The sequence below is a fragment of the Myotis yumanensis genome, unplaced genomic scaffold (assembly GCF_028538775.1).
Source record: "Myotis yumanensis isolate MYYU_CA2020_CCGP unplaced genomic scaffold, mMyoYum1.0.hap1 SCAF_15, whole genome shotgun sequence".
NCBI lineage: Eukaryota > Metazoa > Chordata > Mammalia > Chiroptera > Vespertilionidae > Myotis > Myotis yumanensis.
The window spans coordinates 7,770,254-7,782,554 of NW_027223766.1; the positions used below are offsets into that span (position 1 = coordinate 7,770,254).

At 42.2% G+C, this 12,301-nt stretch overlaps 1 protein-coding gene across 3 annotated transcripts in view; it reads left to right on the plus strand.

Annotated features, from left to right (window-relative positions):
* Positions 1-12,301, plus strand: part of SPIDR (scaffold protein involved in DNA repair) — a 289,161-nt gene that overhangs the window by 235,592 nt on the left and 41,268 nt on the right. For all 3 annotated transcript variants that reach the window (XM_070391894.1, XM_070391895.1, XM_070391896.1), the window contains one exon: positions 11,233-11,373. In XM_070391894.1, coding sequence (XP_070247995.1) covers positions 11,233-11,373 — 141 coding nt within the window. The remainder of the gene's footprint in view (positions 1-11,232; positions 11,374-12,301) is intronic.

The following is a 12,301-nucleotide window of genomic DNA, read 5'->3' on the forward strand; positions in this document are numbered from 1 at the left end:
TACACAAGAATAAACTCAAAATGGATAAAGGACTTAAATGTAAGACGGGAAACCATAAAAATCTTAGAGGAAACCACAGACTGCAAAATCTCAGACATGCCGAAGCAATATCTTCACCGATAACAGCTCCTATGGCAGTGGAAACTAAGGAGAAAAACAAATGGGACTACATCAAAATGGAATGACTTCATTTTAAAATATCTTAAAACAATTTAATATTTCTCAATGATATTGTTTCTAGAACTGGTATTCTTAGGATTGCAGAAGAATTTACAAAATTACCATTGATACTTAGAAAAGAAAAAAGCCTTGTGTACCTATGCCTTTTGCCGAGGTAGTTTGTGTTTTAGAATATACGCCTGTACTTTACAAATCCAAATGATATAAGCATTGCATTAGACAGGACTGGTTTCTAGGCCAGTTAGTCAGCTTGGAGTGTGAAACCCTGATTCAGAAGGAAGTCATCTAAGAATGATTAAACAAGCCCTGTTTCTTGTTGGGTCAGTAGGCCCAATACAGTAGTGCCTTTACCCATGTGTTCATTTACTCTAAACTGCTTCCTCATTGGAACTGCAGAAGCCTGAAGATTATGTGAGTGCCTGTCCTCTCAATCCTCCCAAGATCGTATATACCTAATGCCATTCTAGATGCACAGGTGGGTTCTTATCCATTACGTCCATTACAGCCTTAGAGTTTGGGTGTTTAATTCCTTCATGAAATCCTGGTTGAGAAAGGCTGTGATGACTCCGGTTTGTCCAACGTACTATTTGGTGATGCCGAGGAAGCCATGGGACACTGTAACTTACCTATGGCACTTCCAACATGCGTCCCCCATGGTTGGTGCCTTGCTCCTTACTCTGCACTCAGTTACAGACACTGTCTCTTCAGGTTTCACTAATGAGTAGGCATAGAAAAATGGGAATACCAAATCATTTGAGGGTAAGTTGGGGAATAAATTAGAGGAAATAAGACCACATTCTGGCCAGGGCTCCTGACTTGATTTGACACAATCTGAGCAATTTTTTTAGCTAAGATTACTCTCTCCCACCCTCTCTCCCTCCGATCCTTCATTTATTTTTTTCTAATTTGGAACTTCACTAGCATGCTAATATTTTCTTCCTACTCCTACATTGTACAATTCAGAGGTGTCACTTTGTGAATTACCTATGTAAAGCATTTTTTTGAATGTATCTTTATTGTTGGAAGTATTACATATGTCCCCTTTGTGTTTTTTTCCCCATTGACCCCCTGCACCCTGCCCCCACCCCTCCCAGGCCTTCACCACACTATTGTCTGTGTCTGTGGGCTATGCATATAAGTTCTCAGGTTAATTTCTTCTGAAATTCATCAGTCTGTTCCATGCTTCTATGTCTCTGGATCTGTTTTGTTCATTCGTTTATTTTGTTCATTAGAGTCCACATGAGTGAGACCATGTGATACTTACCTTTCTCTTACTGGCTTATCTGGCTTATTTTACTTAGCATAATACTCTCCAAATCCATCCATGCTGTTGCAAATGGTAAGAGTTTCTTCTTTTTTACAGCTGAGTAGTATCCCATTGTGCAAATATACCACAGCTTTTTTATCCACTCATCTGCTGATGGGCACTTAAGGTTGTTTGGCTGTTGGGTCTAATTAGCATATTATGCTTTTATTATTATAGATAATTTATATACTGTAAAAATCACCTTTTTTATTGTGGCAAAATACACATATCATAAAATTTACCATTTTAACCATTTTAAGGGTATCGATTCACATGCAAAAGAACTTAGTTGACCCCCACTGTTACCAAACAGGGACCGGCCTGGAGTGGGATTTCCTATAGTGTGTGGGTTCTTGACTCCGTGTAGGAAAGATTTCACGTGATTTTGAGAATATGAGCAAGAGTCCACGTGATTTTGAGAATAAGTTTATTAAACCTGGGGACAGTGAAACAAAGAAAGGACTTAGGGTAGAGCAGTAAAGGACAGCGAGGCGGTGCTCTGCTTTGGCTCGCTAGAAATGTTATAGGAAAGAAGTGAGCCTAGGCAGGGCTGCTCTCAGCTCACTGGGAAGTCAGAGAAAAAGGGGGTCTTAGAGACAGGATCAGGGGATAAACCTGGATGAGCTGCTGCTGCCAATTGCTCCCCTGGTTGCAAGTCTCATAGGGACCCTTAGAGTTTAGAACAGGGGTCCTCAAACTATGGCCCGCAGGCTACATGCGGCCCTCCAGCCCGCCGGGTGTTTTTGCCGCCGCTGCCTGTTGCTTAGCAGCCGACTCGTCCCGGGCCCGCAGTGCGCATGTGTGGAATGTGCACGGAACTCTCCGACTCCCCTCCTTCTCTCTGTCTCTCGACTCCTCCTCTCAGTCTCAGGTGTGATCAGACGAGTCACGAGCTTGCCTGTGCAGAGCCTGCTGCTGCCTGAGGACTGAGGTAAGAACAAGTTAGGATTTATTTTTTTTTGAAGTTAGGAGGTCTGTTTTTTTATTTTATTTTGCAGTTAGTAGGGCCTTTTTTTTTTTAAGTTAGGAGAGCCTTTTTTTTTGAAGTTTTGTTTTTTTACTTCAAAATAAGATATGTGCAGTGTGCATAGGAATTTGTTCATAGTTTTTTTTTAAACTATAGTCCGGCCCTCCAATGGTCTGAGGGACAGTGAACTGGCCCCCTGTTTAAAAAGTTTGAGGACCCCTGGTTTAGAAGGAAGTAAAAAGTTAATGCCTAGACGGGCATAGGCGTGCTCTAGAACAGCGGTTGCCAACCAGTGGTCCGTGGACCACTGATGGTCCGTGGACCACTGATGGTCCGTGAGGTCTGAAAGGTTGGCAGCCGCTGCTCTAGAAAGAGCCCACACTGGTGGTCTGTGAGGTCCGAAAGGTTGGCAACCACTGCTCTAGAAAGAGCCCACACTGGGTCTTTGTCTTTGGGGATTTTTTTTTTCTGTAGATGAGAATCTAAGGGAGGGTTTCAGCAGAATATTCATCAGCTTTCCAGGTGTGTTTTTAATGTGCTGGTACATCAAAATGATGTATAGGGAAGTTTGGGATTATTTTTTGATCTGCTTTACTATTTTACTTTTATCTTGGGTCTGTCTGGCTTTAATAGGTTTTTGTTATTTGTTCCCCTGACTGCATCTGTTCTTGAGTTTGGCTGGCACAAATGGCTTTAACTGGGTCTCTGTCCTCTATCTCCCGGCCAGGGTGATTTAAGCTCTGTATTCTGTGGTAAGGGGGTGAGGTGTATAAACTATTTGCCCTCAAGTGTCCTTGCTTAGGGAAGATAAGATCTTGCAACTCACTCGCTGGGAGTAAGTTGTTCAAATTGTTTGATTTGTTTAATTTTCTTGTGTCAGTTTCCCTACTCCACTTGCCTAGGAATTTTCCTCACTTCTTACTGTCCTGCCACACTACCTCACAATATACACAAAAATTACCTCAAAACTAATCATACTCCTAAATGTAAGAACCAAAACTCTCAGAAGACAACAGGAATATATCTTCATAACTTTATGTATTAGGCAGTGGTTCCTTACATATAACAACAAAAAGCATGACACAACAAAAGAAAAATACATAAATGGGACTTCATCAAAATTAAAACCTTTTGCACTTCAAAGGACATCATCAAGAAAGTAAAAAGACAACCCTGGGAATAGAGATTTATTTGGAAATCACATATCTGATAGGAAATTCATATTCAGAATATATAAAGAACTCATACAAGTCAACATAAAAGAATAACTTAAATAAATGGTCAAAGGATTTGAATAGACATTTCTCCAAAGAAGATATACGAATGACCAAGAAGCACATGATAATCAACATCATCGGTCATTAGGGAAATGCAGACAAACCCACAGTGGGATACCACTTCACACCCACTAGGATGGCTATAATAAAAAAGACAGAAAACAAATGTTCACAAGGATATGGAGAAATTGGAATCCTCATACTCAGCTAGTGGGAATGTAAAATAGTGCAGCCACTTTGGAAAAGAAGTTTAGCAGTTTCTCAAAAGGTTAAGCATAGTTACCATACAACCCAGCATTTGCATTCCTAGGAATATACTCATAAGAATTGGAAACATGTTCACAAAGCTTCCACACAGATGTTCATAGCAGCATTATTCATACAAGCAAAAAAAGTAGAAACAATTCAAATGTGCTTCCGCTAATAGATGGGTAACTAAAATGTGATATATCCATATAATGGAATATTATTCAGCAGCAAAAGGGAGTAAAAGTACTGACACATGCAAAAACATGGATAAACCTTGAAAACATGCTAAGTGAAAGCAGCCAGACACAGAAAGCCACACATTATACGATTCCATTTATGTGACATATGCAGAATATGCAAGTCCATAGAGAAAGAAAGATTAATTGCTTCCAGAAACTCAGGGGAGGAAGATTGAGGAGGCTGATAGACAATAGGGCAGTGAAGGACTGGGGCTGGTGGTGACGCCTGGCTAGAAAGGGTCAGTGGGGGGGAAAAGGAGACATATGTAATACTTTCAACAATAAATATTTTTTAAAAATAGATAAGGTTTTTGGGGGGAGGTGATGAAAATATTCTGGAACTAGATAGTGCTGATGACTACAGAACATTGTGAATTTACTTAATGCCACTGAATTGATACCCTTAAAATGGTTAAAATGGTAAATTTTGTGATATGTGTATTTTGCCACTATAAAAAAGGTGATTTTTACAGTAAATAAATTATCTATAAGAATAAAAGCATAATATGCTAATTAGACCCAACAACCAAACAACCTTCCAGGCATCATTTCGGACGTCCTTCCAGACGAAGCCGTGGCAGTGGGGGCTGAGGTAGACACGGTTGGGAGTGATCAGGCAGGCAGGCGAGCAGTTAGGGGTGATCAGACAGGCAAGCAGAATGGTTAGGGGTGATCAAGCAAGCAGGCAAGCAGTTAGGGGCGATCAGGCAAGAGAGTGGTTAGGGGCGATGAGGCAGGAGAGTGGTTAGGGGCGATGAAGCAGGCAGGCAAGTGGTTAGGGGTGATCAGGCAGGCAGGTAGGCGAGCGGTTAGGAGCCAGCAGTCCTGTATTGTGAGAGGGATGTCCGACTACCAGTTTAGGCCTGATCCCACATGGGCCTAAACCAGCAGTCCAACATCCCCCAAGGGGTCCCGGATTGCGAGAGGGTTCAGGCTGAGGGGCCCCCCTCCACTCCACCCCCACAGTGCACAAATTTCGTGCACTGGGCCTGTAGTGTCTCAGTAAAGCTGTTATTAAAATAAAAGGCATAATAGCATGGATTAATTACCAACAAACTGTACTGAAGAGGAAAAGCCAATCCCAAAGGTTGTATACTGGAAAAATCCATTTTTACAACATTTGAAATGACATAATTGTAGAAATGGAGGACAGACTAGTGGTTTCTAGATGTTTGGTATGGGGGTTGGGGAGATGGAAGGAGGTGGATTGTAAAAAAGTAGCAGGAGGGATCCTTTTGCTGATGGAACCCTTCAGTATCTAGACTGCAATGGTGGCTATAGGACAGCAATTTTCAACCTTTTTCATTTAATGGCAGATAAACTAATTACTACAATCATGAGGCACACCAAAAAATTGTATTTTTTGCTGATCTGACAAAAAAAATGGTATAATTTCGATTCATTTACACCAGGTGGCTATTGTTGGCTGTTGTATTTTTCTATTTGACAGTCTAAGGAAAAGAGGTCAGTGCTCCTGACTAAGTAGTCAGGTATCGAATGTTTAAAAACTCTTGCAGCGTAGCCAGTGTGGCTCAGTGATTGAGCATCAACCAAGAGGTTGCCAGTTCAATTCCAAGTCAGGCTACATGCCTGGGTTGCGACTCGATTCCCACACACGCACGTGAAATTGGTGAAATCTGAAAAATATTGGTGGGCTGTATCAATATCAATATGCTGGTTGTGAAACTGTACTGTTTGCTAGAATAAAGTACAGTATTGGGGGGAAATGGGCAACGTGTACACAGGGTCTCTCTAATATATCTTACAACTGCGCATGAATCTCAGATATTGTAATTACCTGTTTTCTCAATTGATATTTCAGTTAATAAAAATGTGTAATAATAACTATCTTCGAAAACTTGTTCTCTACATGTAAAATGCACTCTTCCTGCTCTTGATGGGCACAGTGGTCGTGTTATCTTCATGAGCAATAACCAGAACCAAAGTCCAGGATGGCACGTAGGCCAGCACTTTCACTTGTATCTTCCTTAAAGATGGAGCCTGCAGCAGGTGGTTTGTTTCGCTTTGGTTTGGTTCCCTACAGCAATGCAATATTTTCCCAAAAGAGAGAGAATGTATGGGGTAGAAAAGGCCCGTCTCGGACTTTTTGGAATCCTTTTGGTTAAGTCACTTTTAAGCAAAGTAAGATTTTTATTTCTTTCTGTTCTCTGATATTACAAAGTGTACATGTCACACTCTTATTTTTAGCAAAGAGAAAATACAACTTTTAAAAGAATAAGAACCACATTTCTGGGTAGTAGAAACGTTCCTGTTAACATCCCATCAAGTGAAAAAGATAAACAGCAGGATTAACTGTTTACTTTAGGAGCTCCTCTGGTTGTTTTTCAGGAGAGGAACACAATGTCCCGCGGATCAGTTTCCTGTCTGCCCTGTGGGTGGGTGGAGCTGGGAAAGGCCCTCCGCCCACTCCACTCTCTGCCTTCTCTCCTCCTCTTCTTCCTCTCCCTCCCTCTTTCCAGAGAATCTTTCCTCTCTCATGTTCACGTTCAAACTCCCCTCTTCCCCCCATTCTCCCTTTCCCTTTTTCTCTCTCGCTTTTCCCCCCTCACTTCATCTAATTTCTTCCTTAAATTGAGGCTTAGTAAGATTTTATAAACATGGAGCAAGGCTGCTTAAGCTGACACTGACCTAGAATAAAATAGTGGGACTGACCATGATTCCGGGAATTCTTGGTGGACTGCTAAGAACTGCTCTCTTAGCTCATGTAAACATCCCACGTGTTCACTTAAATCACTTAAATCTCCTCTTCTCCCATGTGTGCGTGCGCACACACACACATCCACACATTTGCTGTTTCTCTTTTCTTATGTATCTATGAAATTGAGTTAGTGGTTGAAAAGGGGAAATGAGTATTTTTTGGAAAGTTGGGGAGGAGCTTTTAAAACTTCAAAGAGATTAAATTATACCCTCACTCAAACTCCCTCTACAAATCAACAGTTTTACTTTTCTTAATCCTTGTGCTTTGTTCTGTTGCTTTTACAGATTAACAATACATGTAATTTTAGAATTTTTTAAAGTATTCTGTGATTAGCATGATGTGATAGTAAGCTGGTAAGAGAAGAAAAAACATTCTTAAAGACAAATATTAACTCCATAATGGACTTTTATACTTCCAACACGATAAGACGGTGACTGAATGGTGAACCTCTTATCTGTATTATTTTATGTGCTGGGAATGTGCTGTGGAACGTAGTTTCATTTGGCACTGACTTTAGCCAGCTCTTCCAACATGGTGCAGGCCTCGCCCTCATGGCTCAGAAATGCATAGAATCAAAGTCCCGCAGAATGGTTCCTAATGGCTAAAACAGAGGAGATTCTGCTATAATGCTGTGCCCTTGAATTGCTTTTTGTCTGCTGCCTTATTTTCCCAGCTGGGATGGGTAGGGCATGGCTGGCTGGGAGGAGGGGCAAGCTGAAGACACTGTATTTTAATGATTACTCACCGCTTTACCTACCAAACAAAATCGCAGTAGCTGAATGAGGAAGGCAACATGGAAAGGCCAACCACAGGCTGGTTTCATGTACCAGGCAGTTTCATTTCTGTGAGGGATGGCTTGCTTTCGGCACCTTTCTCTAAGCCCCTTCACACAAGAAGATTGCCCCTGTTATAAAGTGCATACACATTACGGACGCAAGCGAGCTGGCACACGAGGGAAAATCATCTCCTTGTCAATTAATTCCATTTGTAACAAAGCAATTCAAAGTGCTCTGGCTTGTACAGTCTCCGGGTCGCCAGGAGCCTACATCCCTCAGCAGCAGAGCCCAAAGCAGAGCCTCTCCTGCCGACTGCCTTTCCCTGCACCAGATGCCTAAAATCAGGAAAAGGGGAGGGGGTTTAATTTGGATGAGGGTGTGTGTTGTAGGCAGGCATGCAACATTGATCTTAAAGAAGTGGCATTCACTTGCCAAACTGTTATTCCAAGAATTTTGAATGGCAAACTCTGTCTCATGGAGTGAATGCAGTTATGAGGCTCTTACTCTAACCACTGACATCTACTTCCTCTCAAGAGGACATTTCTCGTTGCTGTTCTAGCGTTTATCTAAGCGAATCACGTCTAAAAGCAGCAGCGTGCCTCCCACACGAGGCACAGGGTCCCACCAACAGTGCTCGGTGCTGCAGGGAGTTTGGAACACCGCCTGCAGCCTAAGTCCTAACTTGCCTGTCACTGGCAGTGGAGAGTTTGCTATTAACCGAATGTACATTTCACCTTGTCCAATGGCTATTCTGCTTTCCAAAGTGGGAGCTTAATTTTATGAACACTGACTCATCACATAACTTTAAAATGCCAATTCTAGCCTTCACGTGGCTTGGCTAGCAGCTGAGTTCACAATATTTCCAAGTTTTTTAAAGACAATGCTTGTTTGAAATGGTTGTCCTGCTGAGCATGGCCACAGTGCTGTTACACTGTCTGCTCAGGGACCTCTAGTGTCTGAATTCCAGCCTCCTGTATAGATAGGTGATTATCTAATCTTCCTTAGATTAGAATAATGGAAAAGGCCTCCAGAGAATCGTGCAGGAGAGAGGAGTGTCGGCCAGAGCTGCCGCAGTTTGTCCGTGGTGGCAGCCGGGCTGGATACCGGCCTCTCCACACCTACGTCGTTTCTGCCACCTGCTTTGAGTCCCATCCTCCGCTGACCAGCTTGGACTTCCATGTTCCATGTTAATCACCTCCGTCTTCACCTGCTTCCCGGCTCAAGTCGCTTGACCAGCCTTTGGATTCCACGGCTTCTGTGGTCTCTGAAATGAGATCCACATCTGGGCTTCCTGCCCTCAAGCTCTTCTTGATTCTCCACTGCCATGTAGTTCCTTAGAAATCTTAGGCCAGCATGGACTCTTCCTGTCCCTCATGCGTCATCCATGACCATGTTCTTCCGTCGTGCCTTGAAATGTTTCCGACGCATGTGTGCATGCCAACAAAAATAAAAGTTAAATTAAGAAATTAATTAAGAAATCCCCAAATATTAGTCCTTTATCTTACTACCATTTTTCCTACCTTATCTAACCTTTCAATTTCTCAAACATGGAAGAGCTTTTTCCTATCACAGGGTTTCTCTGTTGTAAATGCTTTTTCTCAACCGTTTGCTTAATAATTGGCTTCTCTTTCTTTAGGACTCAACTTAAAGGTCACCCTCTTTTAAGAAAACTTCCCTGACCACCCTGGATAGACTATCCCACCCCAGTGTTGTTTCTCAAGGCACTCTGCTTATTTCCTTCCTCACACCACCACGACTTGTGATTGCATATTTATCTGTGTTCATTCTTTTCCTGTAGAGGTACAGAGGGCTGGATTGCTCATTAGCACATACCTAGACCTCGCTGAAGGCCTACGCAAGTGGCAGTTCTACTGTACTTAACACATAATAGATGGATCGTAGATTCACTAGACACACCCAAAAGGCCAGGGTACTGCTTTAGAGCACAGTGACAAATCCATAAGTGCCATTGTTATTAAGAATCTTGTGAAACTTATCTCATGGCTCTGCAACCTTCTATGCTATGCCTCCCTACCTCTATTACACTTCTTTGTTCTTTCCCACTTGGGTCTCTGATTAAATTATACAGTCTTTGCTTATTTTGTATGAAAAGTTTATAGGCCAATTAAATTGTTTTCAAGGGACATTAAAAGCCTATTTTTTTTATAATTTAGCATAAATCACTTACATTCTGACCTTATTACTCTGATATGATTCTTGTTGAACATTTAAAAGTATCTTTTGAAAGTTATAGAGTGGGTGAAGTTCTTCTAGATAAGTGGCCTCGTTATTGACTATTTACAATTTACATATAACTATATTTTAAACTGGAGGCCCGATGCATGAAATTCGTGTAAGGGTAGGCCCTCGTAGCCCCAGCTGCCTCGGCCCTTACGGTCCCAGCTGCCGCGTGGCCCCGCTCCCCACCCATTGGCTGTTCCAGAAGGTCGTTCCGCTGTCCAGTCTAATTAGCATATTAGCTCTTTATTATATAGGACATGAGGCCCAGTGCATGAAATTCAGGCACTTGGGGGAGGTCTAGCCTGGCCTGCGCCCTCTCACAGTTCTGGAGCCCTTGGAGGATGTCCAACTGATGGCTTAGAGGAGCAGCCTAAACCATCAGTTGGACATCCGTAGTGCTGCCACAGAGGTGGGAAAGGTTTCCGCCACCACCGAGCTCAACAGCCATGAGCCCGGCTTCTGGCTGAGCGGTGCTCTCCCTGTGGGAGCACACTGACCACCAGGGGGCAGCTCCTGCATTGAGCGTCTACCCCTGGTGGTCAGTGTGCATCATAGCGACCGGTCGTTCCACTGTTTGGTTGATTTACATATTAGCCTTTTATCATAGGATAGTTTGGCCTAGTGCTGGAACAAGTCCTGACCTCTCTGTAGATTAGATTTCGATATTCGGATTTTATGGTCATTATGCAGTTTGCCGTTGGTTCGTTCCTTGTTGCCACTTGGTGCTTCTCTTGGAGACTGGAATGCTTCTTGCTCTGGGGTGTTCTCTCAGGTTCCACTAGGCTAAACTGGTCACTCTTCTGCATCTTTGTAACTTGTTACTGTAATGTGATGCTATGGCACCAAAAAATGTCAAAATCAGGGGCCTGCAGTTTAAGACCGGATTTTGCGACCTGCTTACTGTCTTGGCTAGTCATTTAACACACTGACCCTCACTTTCCTCATCTACCAAATGGAGGTGATAATGCCCACTTTCCTCAGCTGAAGAATTAAATAGACAATATATGAGACTGCTCTAATTATCCATAATACGTGGGCAACAGTAATATGTTTGATTTGAAAGGATGACCTTCTTCGTGTGCTTTTAAACCTCATTCTGCTTAGAATTTAGTTTTATGCCAAAAGCGAATTCTGTCTCTATAGTTTATGAACAGTGATCAAACGCCTGCGTGTACAAATCTAGAAAGTGCATGTTTGAATTCAACTTCATTTGTCCTGATCTCTGTGTTGAATCAATGGCTGTTCCAGGAAAGAACAACTGTGAATGCTTTTTTGTAGAGTCTGCCTCCTCGTGCAGGATGCCTACGGAATGTTCGGCGAAGTGCACTCAGAGGGCACCATCTTTAAGGACAGACGGTTGGAGGGGCAGTCCTGCCGCCTGGCGGGCATGAAGGTGCTGCAGAAGGCCATCCGAGGAAGGTGAGGACGCACTGGAACAGCATCCAGCTTGCCACAATGACTGGTTCTTTTATTCGTATTTTATCTCTAATTTTATTTTTAAAGACAATAAACTCTAGGACAGTGGTTCTCAACCTTCCTAATGCCACGACCCTTTAATACAGTCCCTCATGTTGTGGTGACCCCCAATTTCATTGTTACAAATTGAACATAATTAAAGCATAGTGATTAATCACAAAAACAATATGTAATTATATATGTGTTTTCCGATGGTCTTAGGCGACCCCTGTGAAAGGGTCGTTTGACCCCCAAAAGGGTCGTGACCCACAGGTTGAGAACTGCTGCTCTAGGATCTTGGAATTTGCCTGTAAAACAAGACAGAGGTTGAGTGGAACCTATGAAGTACCTGCGGGGAAAATGGTAATGACAGCAAGAACAGATATGCAGGTGTAGCAATTCATAATTTTGTGAAGATTAAGAAGATTTAGAAATGTTAAGTATGTGTATTTAAAAAAAATTTTTTTTAATTTTTTTTTAAGTATGTGTATTTTAATTCTAAAGATTTTTCGTATGTTGTCCTAGCTCTAACAAGTCAGCTTTATATGAGTCTGTTTATGAAATGAAATTTTGTGAAGAGGCATCTTAACAGCTTTAAGTTAAACTCTTAAGTTGTCACATAATTTGCTCCCATAGTAAGAAAGTTTTGTTATCCTCCAAGGTTCAAGGTTCACCCTGAAAGGTGGTTTTGGATAGGCAGAGGTGGAATGGTACATAAAGCTGGCCCAGACTGTGCTCCCACATCTCCAATTACCTTCTTAGTCCATGGTTTCGGGAAGAGGAGAAATGTTTTTAATGGAACTATTCAGGCATATAGAGAATTAGTGTAAACCCTGAAGTGGGTTTTCTCAATCTTATTGTGTAACCTCTCTTTCCTCAAATAGTGTCTTAT